Below are 20,356 nucleotides of genomic sequence, written 5' to 3' on the forward strand. Positions count from 1 at the left end.
CACAAAGACCCAGCCTGAGAAGACAGGGTTCCCAAAGGTGGAAAGAGGAGCTGAACAGGGGAAATGCCCAGATCAGAAACTGCAGAATAACCACAAACCTTGCCCTCTGAAACAGAAACCAGCATGCTTTTCCGGTGCAGAGCTGCTGTCACCCCGCTCCCACACCTCTCACACAGGCACACGACCTCACACAGGCACACGACCTCACACACACAATGCGACCTCACACACACAATGCGTACAGGCCAGCAAGGCCCGTGTGGTCCACAGCCTGGGCCCTTCCGCGCAGCTGCCCACCAGTCTTCAGAGGTAGTAGTCCACAATGTGGCTACCGCCGGCAAGCAACTACAGGGTCAGTCTGAAGCCTGCTGCCAGGCCACCTGCAGCACCCCACACGTGTGCCGCATATGCACACACACAACACGCACTGCCAGCGGGTCCTAGGTGCCCTGTGGCCTGCCCCGTGCTCCTGAGTACATTTCCAGTGAGACCATGCCGGAAGCAAAAGAGGCTCCCACCCAAAATAGGGACCAGGTAGGCACACAACAACTCCGGGCCAGGCACCCAAGTCTCCCAGGCTCCTGCTGGCCACACAAGGCCGCTTGTACTTCTCCCCATTGGAGATGTCAGCCCGGCCCTCAGGCCCTCCAAGTCCATCAAGCCAACCGCAGGCTGGAAGGACAAGACATCAGGGTGAGAGGCGCTACCAGGTTCTTAAAAGCTGCATTCTGTGTGACCTCCCACCTCAGCCCCACCCTCCCGCCTCCCAGAATAAATACAGCAGGGTCCTCTTCCCGAGAGCCAGGACCGGTTGCCCAGGGACTGCCATCAAGGGGAGGAGACCCCCTGGGACAGGCACGGCCTCTGCCCTGCAGGGTCTGGGTCAGACCTGAAGGAAGGGCAGGAAGAGACCCTCTCAGGACTTGGGAGCTTTGGGGAGGGAGGAAAACTGCTTAGAAGAGCAGGAAACCCAGGACCCAGCACTCATTCCCACACAGAACCACGGAAAATAACATTCAACGGACATGGGGAAAAGAAAAGCCAGCGGTACTGGAAGGTCCTGGCTAGGCTGGAGATGGGGGAGTGAGATGGGGGAACTCCCTGAGGACAAGGACAGGATCCCACAACCAGGGGCCTGCAGCCAGGCTGGGCTGATGTGTAGCAGAAGGGAGTAGGGCTTTTGTTTATGACAAAGGCCCACCCCCAAGCTCACCCAAACCCTAGAGGGCCTGGGGGGTCCATCGGCACAACCCAGCCAGCTCAGCCCATTAGGAGCCACAGAGGGCTCACTCCTCTAAGGACCAGGCCCCCAAGGCCCACGCAGAGGCCCCCAGGAACAGCGTGGGTATTACCATTCCAAGCAAGGCCATGGCAGACAGTGACAAGCCTGGGCGTGAGGGGGACTCAGTCCCTGGCATTTCATCTCCCACAAACTCTCATGGAGAAATAGACTAGCCCTCCTCAAGAGGTTCTGGGCTAATGAGGGGCCACCGCACCTGGACCAGGGACTGGCCTCACATGCCAGCCCTAAGGGCTGAGGACCTTCTCACAGGCCAGGCTGCCTCCTCCCATTCCTTCAGGAAGCCTGCCCTGAACATCCCCTTCCTGAAGGCTGCCCATGCCCAGGCCCAGCAGAGGAGAACCACATGATCTTAAATTCTAGCTGTGAGGCCCTGGGCAGTCCTGCTCTTTTTTTAAAAAATTTATTTATTTTACTTATTTTTGGCTGTGTTGGGTCTTCGTTGCTGCATGCGGGCCTTCTTCTAGTTGCAGCGAGTGGGGTCTGCTCTTCGTTGTGGTGTGCAGGCTTCTCATTGTGGTGGCCTCTCTATGGAACACAGGCTGTAGGTGCACAGGCTTCAGTAGCTGTGGCACGTGGGCTCAGTAGTCATGGTGCACAGGTTTAGTTGCTCCACGGCATGTGAGATCTTCCCAGACCAGGGCTCAAACCCGTGTCCCCTGCACTGGCAGGCAGATTCTTAACTACTGCGTCACCAGGGAAGCCCAGTCCCGCACTCTTTTGGCCTCAGTTTCCCCATCAGTAAACTGGGGATTCCTCCTACCTCACTGGGTTGCATAAGGGCCTTGCCAGAAGCCACCAGTCCCAGTGAAGTCTGAAGCCCCCTGCCTGTGTGCCTAGTGCCATTGACATGGGGCCTACATGAGCCAGCAGCAGGGGAAACAGCAGCCACTGCCAGGGCTTTGCTGGGCACAAACCCAAACCTAAGCGAGGTAAAGCTGGCCCACAGCTGTCTTGGCCCAAGGAAAAGAACGCAAGTAGCCATTTCCCCAGCTCCAAAAAGGGTCTCACAGGGATGGGGCACCGTGGGGGAAGAGTGGGACTCATGGAGCCTCCGAGTTCACATCGGTGCACATGGACATGACATGCTCTAAGCCAGAGGCTGCTTCCTGAGCCTCAGCACCGGGCCTGTTGCAGTCACAGCATCTCACCTACGTACTAGCCAACACGTGCCAGCACTACACATACCCCGACCTTGCATAGGGTGGGGCACCAGAAGAGACCGCTAACAGATCTGAAATCACAAACACCATGTTTCAAATCCTGTTTCCAAGGATACAGCTTGGGCCTCAGGCAAGTCTCTCAGCTCTTAGGTAGCCTGTGGATAAAGTGAAGGCCTTAGTGGGGGTGGGCCTGTCATAAACCCTTCACATGCAGACAAAGAACTATACAGAGAGTCAGCAAAGTGATTTTGCTAGAAAGGGACAAGAGGACATACTGAAAATTAATCCCCCTAATGATGAAGATACGGTCAAGAAAACCGCCACCACCACCATACACAAAAAAACGAAATGGCACATATCACAAATTTCTGCACATGAAACATGCATTCGCCAAAATACTTCTCTTAAGAGAGTCTTCCCTTTAAGTGCATAAATTAATTAGTGGAAACTGCAATAGAAACTAACTGTATATGGACTCCCTGGTGGTGCAGTGGTTAAGAATCCGCCTGCCAGTGCAGGGGACACGGGTTTGAGCCCTGGTCCAGGAAGATCCCACATGCCGCGGAGCAACTACACCCGTGCGCCACAACTACCAAGCCTGCGCTCTAGAGCCCGCGAGCCACAATTACTGAGCCCGCGTGCCACAACCACTGAAGCTCACAGGCAGCAACGAAGACCCAAAGCAGCCAAAAATTAATTAATTTAAAAAAAAGAAACTAACCGTATAAAAATGCATGTAAATACTTTTTACAACTTAAAATAGCAGTAAGTCATGATAAATACCAAAGTTGTTTAAAAAACATCTAGAAAGCTTGAAAGAGGTAAGTGAATGTTATTGGGACAGGTCCCTTCCCCTGGGGTTTGCACTGCCCCTGACAGTGGGCTGTGGACGCCCAGCCCTGCAGCGTGTCCTGGAGGAAGGTGGGCAAAGCCCAGCACTCCTCAAAAGGGCCTGAATCCAGTCAGAGCCACGAGATCCAGAGAGCCCAGCCCCACATCCGCTCCAGTGCTCCTCCTACCTCTGAGCCTCTGAATGTGCCAGGCCCACCTTCTCACTTAAGTTTCCATCAGGCCTGGTCCAGTGGCATACTTGGTGCTTCCGCATTCTGGTCACACCGTCTGCTGCCTCCTTGGTGTCAAGGCCACTGACCTGTGAGTTCCACAAGGAAGAAACCACATCTGCCTCCTCTCCATTCCCCAAACCCAGGTCCCTGGGGAGGCTTCAAAATGCTTACAGAGTGCTTAGAAGCAGGAATGAACACACGAGAGTTAGACTCCAGAGCTAATTATCTAAGAGGCCACAGATGCTCAGAGGGTATCAGGGATGACTTCCTGGAAGAGGTGGTGCCATGGGGCAACAAAGGCTGAGGAGCTCCAACAAATATGCAAATGCAGTGGTCAGTGGGGTGACCACGTGGAGAGAAGAAAGAAGGACCAGACACAGGGTTGGGGGAGGGCACGGCCTGGGGGTGGGCAGAGTAATCTGAAAACACTGGGAGGTTCCTGTACACAGGTTCCTGTAGCCGGTGGGAACCATGCGAAGCTAATGGTGCTTTGGGAAAACAAAAGAGAAGAGGCAGGGCTCTCTGAGCACCACGTCCTGCTTGGCTCTAAGCCAAGGCCACCAGGAGATTCAAAAGAGTGGGTCCCAGGGGTCGGGAGAATTGTACAGATCTTCCCAGAAACAATCTCTCATCAACCACATCTTCTCCACATACAGCCTGGGCCAAACAGATGGGCCATTCCCAGTCCCCATCCCGCAAGTCAGCCACCTCCTGTACCACCCTCCAAAGAAACTATACATCAGGGCTGGAGAGGGCACAAATGGAGCTGAACTTTCTCCCCCAGAGGATGCTGAGATGGAGAAAGGAAGCCACGAAGGGAAGCGCACTGCCAACCAGCTGATTCCCGGCCCTGCACCTCTGCTGCCCTACACAGGGAGCCAGAGGTCTCTGCACCCCAGGGTGCCTGGATTGGCCGGGATTATACAGCTTTGACAGAGCCTCACAGCTTAGAAGGAGAAGGATGGAGGTGGCCAAAGAGGAGACAAGACAGAACCTGGGCACAGGTGGGAAAGGAATCTGATGCAGCAGGAGCCAGGGCCTGGGATGGCCAGCAGCTTCCATGCCAGCCACTTACTGCTCAAGGACTAGGAGGAGTGAGAGGTCCCCCCACCCCCGCCCAACAGAAACAGTCCGGAGCAGCTCCCAGGGAGAAAGGTGAGAGCGGAGGGGTGGGGAGCTCTCAGCCTCCATTTTACAAAGGACGGATCCCGACTCACAGACCCAGGGTCACAGGGTCATGCAGTAAAGGGAAGGTGAGGCTGGGGTTTATCTCCTTCCCATTCCTGTGCAGCAGCACCTTCAAACCAGATCAGCAGGGGCGAGAGGACTAAACCCCTTCCCAGATGCAATAGGGAAGGCCTAGCCAAACCCTGGAGTACAGGGCACACCCAGGGCAGAGCTCAGCATCTGTTCCCGGGTGGGGTTGCGTCCATCACCGTTCCCCAACACCTGACGGAGAAGAGCAGCCGGCCCCTCTCTCACCTTAAGAAACAGGAAGGGCTTCCCTGGTGGCGCAGTGGTTGGGAGTCCGCCTGCCGATGCAGGGGACACGGGTTCGTGCCCCAGTCTGGGAAGATCCCACATGCCGCGGAGCGGCTAGGCCCGTGAGCCATGGTCGCTGAGCCTGCGCTCCGCAACGGGAGACGCCACAACAGTGAGAGGCCCGCGTACCGCCAAAAAAAAAAAAAAGAAAAAAAAGAAAAAGAAACAGGAAAAGGCCATTCGGACAGCTGGATGGGGATCTGTGGGATCCTCCTACATGGAACCCTGCACTCCTACATACTAACTGCTTCAGGTCACAGCTGTCAAGCAAGGATCGAATCATCTGGAGTCTAGATTCTAGGTGAACCTCCTCTGTGGAGCAATGAGGACACAGAGGCTCCCAAGGGTCTTGTCACGGTCACATGGTAGTTCATGTAGAACTGGGACCCTCTGCAGCGGCCCCACAGCAGCACCCACCCTGAACTTGGGTTTGCAGAGAAAAAGCAGGGAAGCCCAGTAAGCCTTCACACCATTCAGGCAGGCAGCCCTCTTCCCTAAGATGCAAAATTAATCCCATCCATTTCAGAGGTGGGAACAGCATGCCCTGGCCCCAAAGGAAGGAAGGGCAAGGAGGCCCCACCCAACGAACTCAAAGCTGGGAGAGAGATGAGCAGTTATCTACTGGGCTTGTTCTTTCATTCCATCACCGGGATCAAACTTTCAAATGTCTGTCTACTCCACATCAGGCCCTGGGGTGGGACCTGGATAAACAGAGATCAGTAAGGCATTGGAGTTCCTGCCCCTGAGAAAACCAGAAAGCCCCTGCCTGGTGGAGGAAACAGATGGGGAAGCAGATAACTATGAGGTCCTGCAAAGAGTAGAACAACAGGGAGGTGTCTGTGGCACCGAGAGCCAGAGAAAGTGACGAGCTGGATGTGGGAAGTCTCGGACCACTCTGTCCACAGAAGGCAGGTCTGGAGGGCTGGCCTGTCCATGTCTGCCAGGGAGGATCACAGAAGCCAAGGCATCGATGCAGCAGCCTGGGGGTTTGGGGAAAAGGGCATTCAGAGTTTCATGGATGAGAGGGGAGGGGAGGGAAGGTGGGCCTCCGCTGGCCATCAACACCACAGTGGGAGCAGGTGCAGCAGGGGGCTTGCCCCAGCTTCTCTGCCCGAGCCCACATGACCCCCCAGGCAGTCCCTTGCATGCTGACCTCTGCCCCCTCTGCAGGCTGGTGCTGCCTGAGTTCTTTCTAGATGGCCTGTGTCTGCCAGGCCCCCAGCTACAGGGAAGAGGATGAGGGCCCAGCAGGGCTGGGTATCGGAGTGTCCAGGATCGCAAAAGGCCCAATGGAATGCTCCTCATGGTACGTTCAGGCCACCTGGAGAACCAGAGTACTAAGCATAAGTCACTTTTCTAGCCTCCTCTTTCCTGACTCTCAGGGCAATCAACACGGTTGTCCACACCCTCCCTCCTGCTGGAAGTTCTGCCCTTGACTTCTCCTCACAACCTCTCCTGATTTCCTGCTTCTTCTTGGGCTCCAGGCCTATCCCCACCTATCCCCACGCTGGCCTTCGTCAAGGCCCATGCCAAGGGCCTCTCCTCTCCCGATGCTCTACCTGCTCCCCAGTCAGTGTCAATGCAGGCAATTCACAAACACAGCTCTAGCCTACTCCTTGACTATAAGCTTCAGACCCTTCAAACCAACTGCCTACTTGCCGTCTCCACCTGTTTGCCTCAAAGTCAACCCCTCACCAAAACGAGGCCTCTTGCCACACCTCTTGGGTCCGCTAACAGCATCACCTCCAAAGAGGTGCATAAACTAGACTCTTTAGAATCATGCTTAACATCTTTTCTCTCACTTCCTCCAATCTAATCCTTGAACAAGTCCTACTGGCGTTTCTAGTATCATTCACAACCACATTTACCTAGTACCTAGAGGAGTGGGAACGCTGTGTATTTTAAGGCTATTTGACTGACTGTCTTCTCCACTGGAGCATAAGCTCCTTGAGGGCATGAACCATGCCTGTTGGCATCAATGCCCCAATGCCTAGCAGGAAATGGACTGTGTTAGGAGAAGAAAGAAAAAATCTGGGGCCCTCTCCTGAAAGAAAATGATAGGGGCCTCCGGCTGGGGGCTGAGTGATAGGGGCTGAAGTTGGGGTACAGGCGGGAGGGGGATGGCAGAGGCCTTCCCCTGTGGAGCTCACTGACCCCCATGCTGTCTCACGACCCCGGCCCTGGCTCCCCGCCTCTTTGGTTTCTGTTACTGTCACCATGGGCCCTTCCCTCTTTGGGGGACATGTGGGGCCAGCCCTCAAACCCCCAACAGAGTCAACCCTGATGAGGTTGAAGACGTTCTAAACAATGACAAGGGTCAGTAAGTCACAGGCCTCTTTCAGAGGGTTCAGATGCCCTCTCCTGTACACCCACCTGCTCTCTGGGTTGAGCTGCTTGGCCCAGTCTCTCCTCAGCGGGCCACTCCCTTTGGGTGACACCAGCCTAAGCCAAGCCACTCTCCTGTCCTCCTTTTGCTTCCCAGGGAGCCAAGGCCCCAGTATGTGATCTACTCTTTGACGTCACTCCGAGGTGAAAGGGAACACCCACTCCCTGCCTGTCCAGGAAGCCCGGCTCAGATTCTTCAAAATCACCTCCCCTATTGAGAGGAGTGGCTACCTTGGGACTTGCCCTTCCTGATTTTAATTCCCTGGTTCCACCCTCTTAAGACAGCTCCTGGCCTCACCTCCTGTAGCACAGACAGCTACCTGCTAGCCTCCCACCCTTGCCTGCAGAGCCTTACACTTCCAGTGTGGGCCAGTTCTCAGACCAGGGACCAGGACACCCTCCAGGAACAGTCTAGGCATCAGGTGTTCTCACTGGCGGGGACTCAATCTCTGTATTTTACTGCTCTCTGAGTAATCCCTGACAAACCGATATACACTAAGAGCTCCCAAGAAAGGCCAGTCCCAGTTAGGAACTGACAGGCGAACACAGGCACATTATACTCAACTACTGTGTTAGGGTCAGAATAGGAGAGCTACTGGAGGACAAACAGGGGGAAGTGGTCTGCAGAGCCTCAGAGAGGGACTCGTCACCCCCCACCCCTGTCGCTACCCAACTTCCCAGCTGACCTCCTACCCTCAAGTAGGCACAGAAGCCTTTGGGACTTGTGGCCAACTCCTCCCCTCCTTCCTAGGGTCAGTCACTCCATGAACTCGGGCCCACACTCTCTGGGCCTGAGGCTGAAGTCACACAATCCCGTGGGGTTCGCATTCACCCACCACACACCCACAGCTACACAGCCAGAGTCCCAGTATGGTCAATGCCCTACCCCTGCAAGGGCAAGGCCAGGCCAAGGACACTGGGACCTGGGGGGTGCCCCTTAAACAACCACTTCCCTCAGGACATTTCAGCTCAGCCATGTCCCCAGGTGTCCAAGAAAACAGGAAGCCAACCCCAATGTGAATGGCTCACCCCCGATGAGTTAGAATTAGGTCTCACACAAACAAGCGGTCCAACTCTCCGTGGCCCAACGCCTTACCAGTCTGGTCAGATGTCTGCCACCAGGGCCTGGAGCTTTAGTCAGACCGTCCACTCCTTACCGTGCCCACGCCTTGATCTTCTAGCCAACGCCAGCCTGCTAGCCAGCAGGGGCAGCGACCCACAGTGGCAGGCTGATTCTCTCCGGAGCCCCGCGCTCAGCCAACAGCACTTTAGGCACAACTGTCTCCTGCTGGCCCTGGGCTTTCACGGTTTTCTGCACATTCCAGATCACAAGCTTCCCAGGATCAAGGACTGGGTCACCTCCTTTTCTTGCTTCCTAACTCCATACTGCTTTGTGCCAGGCCTGGCTCAGCAAGGGAGATGCCAGTCTCCTGCAGGAGAAAGCCCTGCCCCATTTATTCTGCATCCTTAGTCTTGCTGAAGCCAGGGCCACCGGCCAACACCGGGAAGGGCCCAGAAGGAAGCAGCAGAGCCTATACACAAAGCCTACATGTGGGCTATAAAAAGGAGCCCTCCCTGCTTCCCCCAGGATGGGCCTGGTTCCTAGAGGTGACAAGTCGGGGAGAGAGCTAATACTTGTGCTTGGGCACTCAGCCACTGCAGCCTCTCAAAGGCAAGCCAAGCACCTCCTCAAAAGGAACTAGTCTTACAAGGAGGAGAGGGAGACCATCAAGAACTGCGGCAGGAATACAAGCGGAGACTCTCCGAGCCGCATCTCCTGAGACCTCAGCCTCCACCAAAGCGACCACCTGCACCGTCCCCACCGCCTCTTCCCTAGCCCCAGCGTATCCAGGAACCTCCCCATTCTCACACTTCTTCCCTCTCCTCTAAGGCTGAGGGCACTCTCTCATGGCAGCCTCAGTCTCTGCTCCCTCTGGAGGCCCCAGCACACCCAGCTGTGATGAGCGGCTCTAACTCTGGGGTGACAGTGACGGCAGGAAGCTGTGGCTCAGGGGCAGCTCAAGCAAGGGTATGTGTGTTGGGGTGAAGGCGGAGAGATACAATTAGGCAAGGGCACAGCTATAATACCTCGGAGTGTGAACACAAAGTTCCCTGTTTCTGAGACGCCAGCCAAGGCAGCCTCTTGACCCACAAGGGCTGCAGCCTACCTGCCACAACAGCAGGGCTACTCTCACTGTACCCCGTGCCCAAGTCACAAGAACTAATTCCTCCCCGGCCTCCTTTCTCCAAATCCTCCTCTGGCCTAATCTGCCTGAAGTGTTCAGGCTCTGCACCTGGGGGCAGACCCAGAGTCGCCAAGGCCACCCTCCGGTAACAGCGGGGTGGCTCACCAAGGCACACACATGTGGCCTACGGGAGAGCCAAGCCTCGGCTGCCGTCGGCCATGGAGATGAACACAGCACACCCTCATCTCTCCAGACCGACAGAGAAAGCTCGGCATGTTTCCTTCTCAGTGCGCCTAGACCCCGTCGTTATTTTTTCTTTCTGGCTGTATGTGCCTTAACTTTTATGTTTACCGCTAGACTCCACAGTGCTTGGCACGTCAGCAAATGCCAGAGTCCAAAGCCAGGGAGGCACAAGTGGCACCTCACTTGTTCAGTGTGCCACAGGGCCCAAGAAAGCTGTTTTCAGGGCTTTTTTTCCTTCAAAGAAGCAGTAGCTATGGTGATATGGAAAGCTCACTACACTAGAGATCTACTGCCACAGTGAACAAGTCAGAGGCTGGAGTCATCATGTCTGGTTCAGCATACCTAACACACGGGAGCTAAGACCACACTAAATGTGGGATGAACGAAGGAACATGAGGACGAAGGCATGTGCTTCAGCTTGCCGTCGGGGTCCTGGAGAGGCCCTTCTCAGGGCACCTAGAGCCCAGAGCCCCAGGCTCCCACTGCCCTGGCAGAGGCTCAGGGAGGTGTCACCACAGCCCAGTAAGAGCAAGTCAGGGCGAGGCTCTTCTGCTACCTTCGCCCCCACAGCAGGGAGAGAAGCATCTCGATGGGGGCTGTGGTAAGCCGAGGGCAGCAGAGGGTCCCGATGGAGGCTCTGAGTCCAGTGTGCCAGGAAGGGGGCCTGGGTGCGTCGACTAGCACATCTGCCCAGAGGGCGGAGGAGAGATCAGAGAGCTCTGTCCACATAAAGTAAAACAACTCTGGTCCTGCAAAACACCCACCTTACTGTCATTTCCCCAGAGTGGAGGAATAAACTGAACACTGCAGTGGGAATCAGAAGTTCCAGGCTCTGGTCCCAGCACTACCATGAACCTGCTGGGGCACCTTAGCCTTGGGGCCTTGGTTTCCTCACCTACAAGGGAGAGCCTAGCATTCCCGCCTCTCAGTTGGAGCTGTGGTGGAGCTCAAACAACACAATGGATGAGAAAATGCTCCATGAACTAACGCACTATTCAAGTACCCAATTTTTCTCCTGCCCCCCACCTCTGCGTACAGACTCAGGGAGAGAACAAAGAAAAGAAGTAGGAAACAGACTTCTAGCCCAGGCTGTCAGAGCAACCACAGCCGCCAGCTTCGTGGTAGACAGAACTGGAGCTCTGTAGTTAGTTACGGTGAAAGCAAAGGAAACAAATAGTTGTTAAGCACCCACGAGTGCCACATGCTGTGCTGAGCACTCTCACATAAAATCTCTCTCTCTCATACGGATCTCATTTGACCATTGTTAATATACTGGTCCGTGAGGGAGAAATTATTTTTACAGCTGAAGATCAGTTTGAGATGGGTTAAAGTCACTTGTACCCAAGGTCACAGGAAGAGCTGAGACTCAGACCCAAATCTGACTGATTCTGGCTACAGCTGCTGGAGGCCACTCCTCACCCTGGGCTCCGCCTAGAGTCTTATCACCTGTTACCAAGCTGCTCTCAAAGATTTCCCCCCAGAGAAGCCTGGGCGCCATGCTTCTCTAAACAAAGCACTCTACTAGGAGCTCCAGAACATTCCCCTCTTCCTGCCCCACCTCCACTTCTGCTGGGACTCCCCTCAAAGTCCCCACTGACTTCTGCAGTTCTAAGAGCGGGAGCAGAGAGGTGGGAAAAGTCTCCTATCCCCTAATATCAGGCCTTTGCTACATTAGGCCTCACTTCCTCCCTCCAACTTAGCCACCGCTGACCTCCTTGAAGCCACATCCCAGAGAAAAGGGCACAGAGTGGGAAGAGATGCCTTGAATTAATGGAGACCGACAGGGATGGTGACGGGTGAGGCAAAGGCAGGCCCTAGCACACTGACGTGCTGGCATTAAAGCACTTCCTGGAAGACAGGGGTCTCCCACCAAGGTGCTCAGGTAGCATTTCTCAGGGCGAGGTTCTCAGAAATAGGCCAATCTGATATCTTCATATGATACCAAAGCAGCTGCTCACAGCCAACTGCCCTGGCATCCTGCAAAAGTCAGCGGCAGGAAAGAGCCCCGATGATAGAGAGGCTCCTGAGAGCTTCAAGAAAGAGGCTAGGTGGCCTCTTTGTCTCCGAATCAAAGCGCTTGGTGGCCAGCCCCCTCAATACCACAGGTACATATGCTCCCTTCCACTAACAGGTCCTCCTGGGCAACTTAATCTTCACCTTCCTCCTCGTCAGGGCTCCCATGCATGAAGCACTTACATGGTGCTACACTCTATGTGAAGCTTCTTACTGATTCTCTCCGAATCCTCACAACTCCCTTATGAGAAAAATGTAATCTATCCCTCTTTTATAAACAAGGAGTCCAGAGAGATAAAGTCACACGCTCAAGGTCACAGAGCAAGTAAGCTGCACAACAGGATTTTAACCTAGGCAGTCAGAGTTCAGAGCCTGCTAAGCTACTCTGGCTCCACTGTCTCCTCCCTCCAGACCCAGCCCCTCCCCTCCCCTCCATCACTGCCGTCTCCCGCCTGCCTCGCGTGGAGGCTGTGCTGTGCTCATCAGGTCTCTCCTGCAAACTGCAGTGGCTCACTGGTCTCCCTCCTCAACCTCTCCCAGACAAACACTGGACAGTCCCGCTTCAGCCTCTGGTGACAGCTGTGCCTATAGGACAGAGCACAACCCACGAGGTACAGCATGCCATGGCCCTCCCTACGCCGCCCCCAGCCCAACCCCTGCACTGCGATCCCCAGGGCCTCAGCCAGGGCACAGGCAAGTTCCTCAACCACTCAGGAAGGCCCAGCTCCCCGCCACCTTCCATGTGAAGCCTTCACGGCTCTCTCCTCTCGACCCCCTGCTTGCTGAGCAGAGCTCGTTACTCTGCACTCAGGAAGCTCTCGGCATGGACCTCTATCATGGTACATAACACACAGGGTTATAATTACACGTTCCCAAATCTGTCTCTTCCAGGAGTCTGGGAGTCCCTCAATGGCACCGACCAAGTCGTATCCATCTTTTGAACCCTTAGTGCCTAGCACTGGGCAAATAAGAGGTGTTCACACAATATTTACTGAGCAAATAAATGCCCCTCATTCTAAGGGGCTACCCAAAACAAGCTAGTGACCAAGTTCTCTAACTGGTAACTCAAGCCTGTGCATCTGCGTATGTGTGTGGGCACGTGTACACACACAGAGAAGGTGGAGGTATTGGGGGCCCCAGAGCTGCTGTGCTCAGCTCTTCCAGGCATCTGTGAAGCAGGCCTCTTTCCTAGGTTCACAGGAAAGAAAAAGCCCCAGCTGGACAGGGGGCCTGGCCCTGCTGGTCTGGAAACCCACACATCAGGGCAAACCTTGGGGGCTGAGGAAACACTAAGAGGTCTGACTTCCCCTGGAAAAACTAGTCAGACAGGAAACGCACAGGCGAGGATGGCTAGCTCTGGAGATCCGGACACGTGCTCTCACCCCTCTCCCCCCCGGGAGCAACCAGCCAGCACAAAGAAAATCCCCAATGATACAGGCCTGTCCGGCCGTCTTCAGAGCTGGCCCTGTGGTCTGTCTCCTCAGAAGTCTGACAGCCACAGGGGTCAGGCCTCCGACAGCTGGTACCAGTGTCACCTACCCTGTGAGCCTGACTGCCTTGTTCAGGCAGTTTGCGCTCTTCTGCCACCCCCTCACCCCTGACATCAAAGGTACCATTCCAGTGTCTCCTTTAGTTTCCCTGAGGGCAAGGGCCTGTTTTCATTCACCACCTGAGAAAGCCTGGAGTCTAGAAGGGTGTCAACGGAAGAATCAAAGACGAAAGGGCTGGGGCTGCAAAAGTCCCCACAGATACGCTTGGCTGGCACTCAGAGCCCACCATGGAGCCTCCACCCAAGCCACTGTACCCACAATGACCCTTGACTGACCCTCTCATCCCAGAAGGCACCAGAGGGAAAAGTGTAGAGCCAGAGCCTAGAGAGGCTGAGGCTGTCTGTAAGGAACAGTCTGAACACAAAGGCTTCTCCTCAGAGGAGCAACGCACGCCACGGGAACGGGAGCCTGAGACCACTCACAGCACAACCCCGGGGCTCTGAGTCCTTTTGGGACTGGCCGGCCACACGCTGACTGGAGAGCTGCGTCCAACTGAGGCTGTCACATGGCAGTACAATTCACTCCCTACATTTCTTTTTCCTCATCTGTAAAGTGGGGTGGTACTCCAGGCCCTTTAGAGGATCAGCCAAGAAAACATGATGAAAAGTCTCTGTAGCACTCAGCAGGAAGTCTGTAATTGCTTTGTGCTCATTTAAGTCAGTATCTGTAACATAAAAAGCCCAACGACCTGGTTCCTGTCACACCACCATGACAACCAGCACCAAGGCACTTCCCCACCCCTCTTTTAAGCCAAACTCCCACCGGAGAAGTGAGCACCTGCCAGCCCCGTCTCACAGGTGCGGGATAAAGTGAGAGGGCACAGAGTTAGGCCAGAACGAGGCCCTGTACGTCAGAGGTCCCCAACCTTTTTGGTACCAGGGACTGGTTTCGAGGAAGACAGTTTTTCCACTGGCGGGCGTTTCAGGCAGGAATGCGAGCGATGGGGGCGGCAGACGAAGCTTCCATTGCACGCACGCCGCTCACCTCCTGCTGTGTGGCCCGGTTCCTGACAGGCTGAGGACTGGTACCTGACAGGCCAAGGACTGGAACCAGTCCGCGACCCGCGGGTTGGTGACCCCTGCTCTACATGAGAGCCATGCACTTTCATTAAACCCCAGTCTCTCCTCAGGGCCACAGACACCTTGAGGGTCCCAGAAGTGTCTCTCTCTCTTTGGCCAGGTTACAGGCACTGCATGGTACCCTGGCAGGGTCAGCAGGAAAAGGCCAGACACCTGAGGCACCTGCACAAGAGGCCAGATGGCAAGGGGCCCTGCTGGGAGTCTAAACTTCCTCAGAACCTACAGAGGGGGGCTGCAGGGGTCAGAACCCGACAATGAGGTGCACCCACGAATAGGCAGCAATGGGGCAGCTTCAGCATGAGGCTCTGTCTGCAAGGTCTGAACTCCACACGAGTGTCCATTAGCCTTCTCGCCCAGAATCCTTCAATCTGGGCCTCCAAAATCAAAGGGCCAGGGCCCCTTCCACATCCTCTGCCCACGCTCCAGGCCTCTCAAATCCCAGCTAACTGATGAGATCACTGAATTTGTACCTCTCTGGCTGACCCACCCTTGGGGGCAGGGGTCATCAGGTCCTCTGCATTTCTGCCTCCATCCCCAACACCTGCGACATCGTGGACTAGCCTCTTGCCTCTCCACACCCATTCCTTCTGTATAGGCCCCAACTTACAAACGAGGAAGTTACCCACCCATGAGCCAGATGTGCATATCTCCTTATACGTACTCTATCCACTGTTCTACGTGGTAGGTGGGTAGCTGAGTAGTGGATCAGGGCAAAACAAAACCATATCTTCCCATCTCCGGGTAGTGATCTCAGTGAAATGGGAACTGGGGCCCCATCCTCCTCCCTTCCGACACCCTCACCCTCATGCTCTTCTGCAGCCACACAGTCCCAGTCCAGGAGAGCAGTCATACTCTATTACTGTTACCGTTCATAATGGCTTACATTTATTAAACATTTACAATGTGTCGGGCACTGTGCTGTTTTACCTTAATTTTCTCATTTAACCCCCAGAGCAACCAAATATAGTGGATGTAATATTACTCCCACTTCGCAGATGAGGAAGCCAAAGCTCAGAGAAGTAGCTAGCTGCAGGGGATACACAACTAATATACACGGGCTTCAAATCCAACCTTGCCTTCAACCACTGTGCTGCACTTACTGCCTGCTGGTCACGTGCATGGTTTGAAATGCAGCCTGTTACCCAGGAGAAGTCTATCTGGGAACCTCCAGCCCGTGCTATCAATTCAGGAGAGCACACAGCACCGCAGAAACATGGAAGGGGCTGCGCCTGGAGTCTGATGGCTGGGTGATGTTTCCAGGACCATCCCAGCTCTCTGCAGTGTCTGTCCTTCCTCCACTTTGGAATCCAGTCTCTCAAATCACTAAAATTTTCTCCCAGTGGCTGACAGGGCCGATGGGGGCACCGAGGAAGACGGCTGCCGTGTAGAAGTTCAGCAGCTGTGTCATATCTGAGTTTGTAGTTGAGAATGGCTGCCTCACCGTAAGACCTTCCTTCCTCTCAATCTTCTCAGCCATCTACAGGCAGGTACACCACAGCCAAGGAGGTCTGTGGGATCTTCCCTTGGGGGGTGTCACGTCCTGAACCCCCTTCCTCCACATGGACCTAATTCTGAACCTGGCCCTAACATCAGTCTCTGGGGTCCTTGCAGGAAGCAACCCACAGCTTGGGGTTGCAGACACATTACACCTCACACTTGGAGGCGGGGGAACGGAGAGCAAAGCTGGGGGCCCATCCGGCCACAGAACAAGCACGCGCTCAGTGGAATAACACTCTGAAGGATTGGGGGTTTTTCAAAATCCCCCACCTCCCTCCTTCGCAAAAGCAGCCAAGGTCAGGTCTGGGAAGGCAAAGAGGCAGGAGGAAATCAAGAGTAGCCACTCCTGGCTCCCTCCAGCTACGGGACACACGCCACAGGACACAAAGGGCTAGACCCCAATTTGGCTGCGTGCTTTTGAACAGTACCTGACACAAGGCAGTGAGGCTGGCCGTCTGGGGGCCAAGCTCTTGAGAATGTGCATCCAATGACAAGGGGAGCCTGGCCCCTCTCCATGCCCCGGCTTTGGGTGTCTGCCCACGCACACAGACCTCCAAAATTCAGCTTCAGGACAAAAGAAGCGGCGGGAAAAAGAAGCCACTGCCTCCCCTCAGGCTTTTCCAAACCGAACAGGACCACCTTCCTCCCTCTCCCCGTGACGGAGATGCGTAGGCCCGGTTCCGCTCCAAAACCAGCCCTCCCGTAACAACTGCCTAAGTTCTACTCAGGGAACCCAAAGGTTCCGTTCCAAGTATGAGCCCAGCCGGGAGGCCCAGAGTTTCGCGGAAGCTGCTCTTTTTGGAGAAAGGGCGCGCATCTGGTCTGGCCCCGGTCTGGGGCTGGCGGGGGGCAAGCTGCCTCGGCTCCCGTCGCCTTGGACGACACCGCTCCCGGGCTGTGGGGGACCAGACGCCGGCCTCGCTGGTCTCCAACCCGCTAGGAGTTTTAGGCCTCTGGGCAAAGAGCCTGGAACACTCCCCCCCGGCTGGGGGAGGGGGTGTCCTGTCAGGTGACTGAGGACCCGGATGCCCCCCGCCCCCGGTGACCACCCGGGCCGAGGCGGGGGCGGGGCCCACAGGGTGTGGGGGGAAAGCCCGAAAGTTTGCCCAAGTCTCTCTCCAGCGGCGGCCCGGGGCGCGCGGGAGCCGGGCGCAGACCCCCTCCGCCCCCGCGCGCGAGGCGGGCCCCAGGGAGGGGGGCGCACTTACTGGCCCCCTCTATCTTGTCGGCGCCACGGCTCCACGTGATCTGCCGCGTCTCCAGCTTGACCTGGAAGGTCTTCCGCTCGGGCCGCTGCGACTTCTTGGAGTAGAACAAAGTCATGACGGTGCCCACCTCGAGGCTGCGGCAGAGGTGCAGCACCTCGGCGTCCGAGGGCGCGCCGGGCCCGCAGCCGTTGGCGCAGGGGGACGCAGCACCCGCCATGGCTCCGGCGCTGGGGGTGGCACAAGCGGCCGCGGCGCAGGCCCGCCGGGAGCCAGCTGGCGGCGGCGGCGGAGGCGGCGGGCGAGCAGACCCCGGCGGCGGCTCCTGCGGGCGGAGACGGGGCGGGGGCTGAGCGGGGGGCGGGGCGGCCCTGCAGGCCCCGCCTCGGCCCGCGCGCCTGGAACAAAGGCGCCCGCGCGCCCGTGGGGAGGACCCCCGCCCGCCGCCGCGCCTGCGCCCCGCGACCCCCGGACAGGCCCCGGCTGGGGGCGCGCGCGCCGCCCGCGGTCGACCTGCCAGTCCCTCCGTCCCGCAGAGCTATCTCACGCGGCCCCGGACACAGCCTGGCGGCCACGGCCGGCCCCGTCACGCGCGGCAGCCTCGCGCCGGCCCGGCCGTCAGTCGCACACGCACAGCCGGCTGCCCAGCCCACTGTCCCGCACAGGCCCGACCGCAGCAGTTCCCTCAAGCCCGCTTCCGGAGCGCCGCCCGCGCAGCGACCGGGAGGAGAGGTGAGGGTGCGAAGCGCCCCCCGGGCCCGCCAGCCAAACCCAGTACCTGGGCGGGCTGCCCGGCGGAGGGAACCAGGCCAGGCCGCTTCGCCTCACACCCGCGGCGGCGGCGGCGGCGGCGGCGGAGGCGGGTCCTCCGCGCTCCCTCTCTGGGGAGGGGCGGGGGCGGGGCCTCCTGCGGATTGGTCGGCAGGCTCTGATGGACAGCCGGCCTGTCCCGTCTTTCCCCTCTGGCCGCCCAGGGCCGGCCCGCGGGCAGCTCCTAAGATTGTTGGACCCACGTTTGTCCCGGCCCAGTGGCCAGTGTGGCCTTGGGGGGGGGTCCCGTTATTCGGAGTGGTCCCCCAGGCCTGAGCATCCACTGCAAGCCCTCCAGTGGTCTTCGCCTCTGTCCCTTGCCTGGACCAGTGTCCTTCGCACCGCACGCTGCGTCTCCACGCGGCAGGACGCGGGCTCAGGCCCTACCTCACTGCGCCCCTCCTGCAGATGCTGTCCGGAGCTTTGGTTTTCCCAGCCCGACTCCCCTTGTTTTCCTCCTCCCTCTCTGGGTGCTGCCTTTCGACCTCCAGAAGCTTCTTTTCCTCTGCGGTGGGTCCTGAGTCAGTTCCCAAGGCGACCTGACCCTTACCATGGCGTCACCCCCCCGTCCCCCCTCCCCCGCCAAACCCAGGCACCCTAGTGCCAAAGCTGTATCTCCCCCGCATCCAACTACCTGCTCAACGTCCCCACGTAACACAGACATCTCACCTCTCTCTTCAAATTGCGTCTCCCATAGTCTTCACATTCTCAGAACATGGCATTAAACTCCTCTGAGATGCTTGGGCCAAAACCATTGGAGTTACCCTTGATTCCTGTCTCTGCCTGAACCCCACAGCAATCCATCAAGTCCAGTTCACTCTACCTTGGGATATCTCTGCTCCACCCACGAGCTGAAGGCCCATTTTCTCTCATCCAGACTCTTTAGCTTCCTTGGTCTTGCCTGCATCCATTTTCTATGCTCTAGTCTTTAAAATGAAATTAAATCATGATTCCCTACCTCCAGCCTCAAACCATTCATAACTTCCCATGGCACACAAAATCCACTCTCCCTACCTGGCCCAGCAGGTCTTACGTGGTCTGGCCCCTTTCTCACCCATTTCATTTCTCACTACCTCCCCTTCACTCCGTCCTCCAGCCACAAGGCCTTTTGTTGGTTATTTGAATAATTCCCACTCTTTGTCTTCCAACAGCCACTCCCTAGGCTCACCCCTGCAATCTAGCTGCCCCTGTCACAGAACACCGCCCAAACTAAAGACACCTGCGGTCACAGCGGAGCCTCTCTGATGGATGTTGAGCCATGCAGATCCAGACAGAGCAGGACAACGTACTGCACGTCAGAGGTAAGAGGCTCAGCAGAGCACCCAGCTGATGCTAGAGTAACATCCAGGCTTCCAGGAATGTGTGAGTACATGTAAGTGTGTGCTCGGGCTTTCCACCCAGCTGGGTGGTGACTAGTGTCTGGGGCTATCTCTGACTTTGTCTTGCTGTAGTGGTAGCGTGTGCATGTGTGTGTGTTTTGATCCCCTCAAGTGCAGCCCCCAGGGAGCTGAGAATTCAGCCTGCAATTGAGGTGTTTGTGCTAGTAGGCTTCAGCCACCCAAGGGGAGGTGGTGTGGCTGAGATGGACTGCCACCTAGTGACAGGCCTTTAAAGTAGGAGGGAGGGAATGAAAGTTGACCCAATGCCCGGCCCAGCATTACAAGGTTTAAACAACGTGTTGTCACACCTGATCCTCATAATTACTCTAATCAGGGATGATTGTTCCCAATTTACTGATGAGAAACTGAGATTCAGAGAAGTTCTACAGCTTGCCCCAAGGCCACATAACTAACAAGTGTGGATTTGAACCCAAATTTGTCTGACGCCATACATTTTCTGCTTCACAGGAAAGCCACTGGCTTCAGTAGGTGCTGGTGTTCAGTGGACACGGAGGCTAGCTGGCTAATCAGCAAGGGTGAGGGGAGACCCTGGGCATGGCTGGCTGTGGGAGTGGCTGGCCCTGGGCACAGGAAACCTGAGTGCAGAACTTGAGTGCTCACAGCTTGTGGCTTGGGCTTGTTGGGGCTTGAAGTGGTGCTTGCCCCTGTCTGCGGCCTTGAGCTTCTCTGTGCTAGGTGTCGGAACCATGAGTCAGGAGAACAAGAGAAACCCAGCACCAGCGCCCCGGGAATTCACAGACATTAGACAAACACTTTGTTATGTAGGGACAATTGTGATGGAGGCTATGGAGAAAAAGAACAGAGGGCTATGAGCTAAAACATTAGGCAGACTTACTTGAGATATAGTAGACAAGGAAGACATCAGCAGAGGCCTAAAGGATGTGAGGAGATGGCTGGGTGAATTATTAGAGGTGGGTTG

General features: G+C 56.4%; 1 protein-coding gene across 2 annotated transcripts in view; it reads right to left on the reverse strand.

Annotated features, from left to right (window-relative positions):
- PLCG1 (phospholipase C gamma 1) overlaps window positions 1–17,537 on the reverse strand; it is a 35,119-nt gene extending 17,582 nt beyond the window's left edge. The window contains exon 1 of one of the 2 annotated variants that reach the window (XM_059038591.2): window positions 17,231–17,537. In XM_059038591.2, coding sequence (XP_058894574.1) covers window positions 17,231–17,447 — 217 coding nt within the window. In that variant the 5' untranslated portion in view covers window positions 17,448–17,537. The remainder of the gene's footprint in view (window positions 1–17,230) is intronic. The other variant, XM_059038592.2, reaches the window with a different exon arrangement.
- Between the last annotated feature and the right edge of the window lie 2,819 nt (window positions 17,538–20,356).

This window comes from Kogia breviceps, chromosome 14 (assembly GCF_026419965.1).
Source record: "Kogia breviceps isolate mKogBre1 chromosome 14, mKogBre1 haplotype 1, whole genome shotgun sequence".
NCBI classification, from domain to species: Eukaryota; Metazoa; Chordata; class Mammalia; order Artiodactyla; family Physeteridae; genus Kogia; species Kogia breviceps.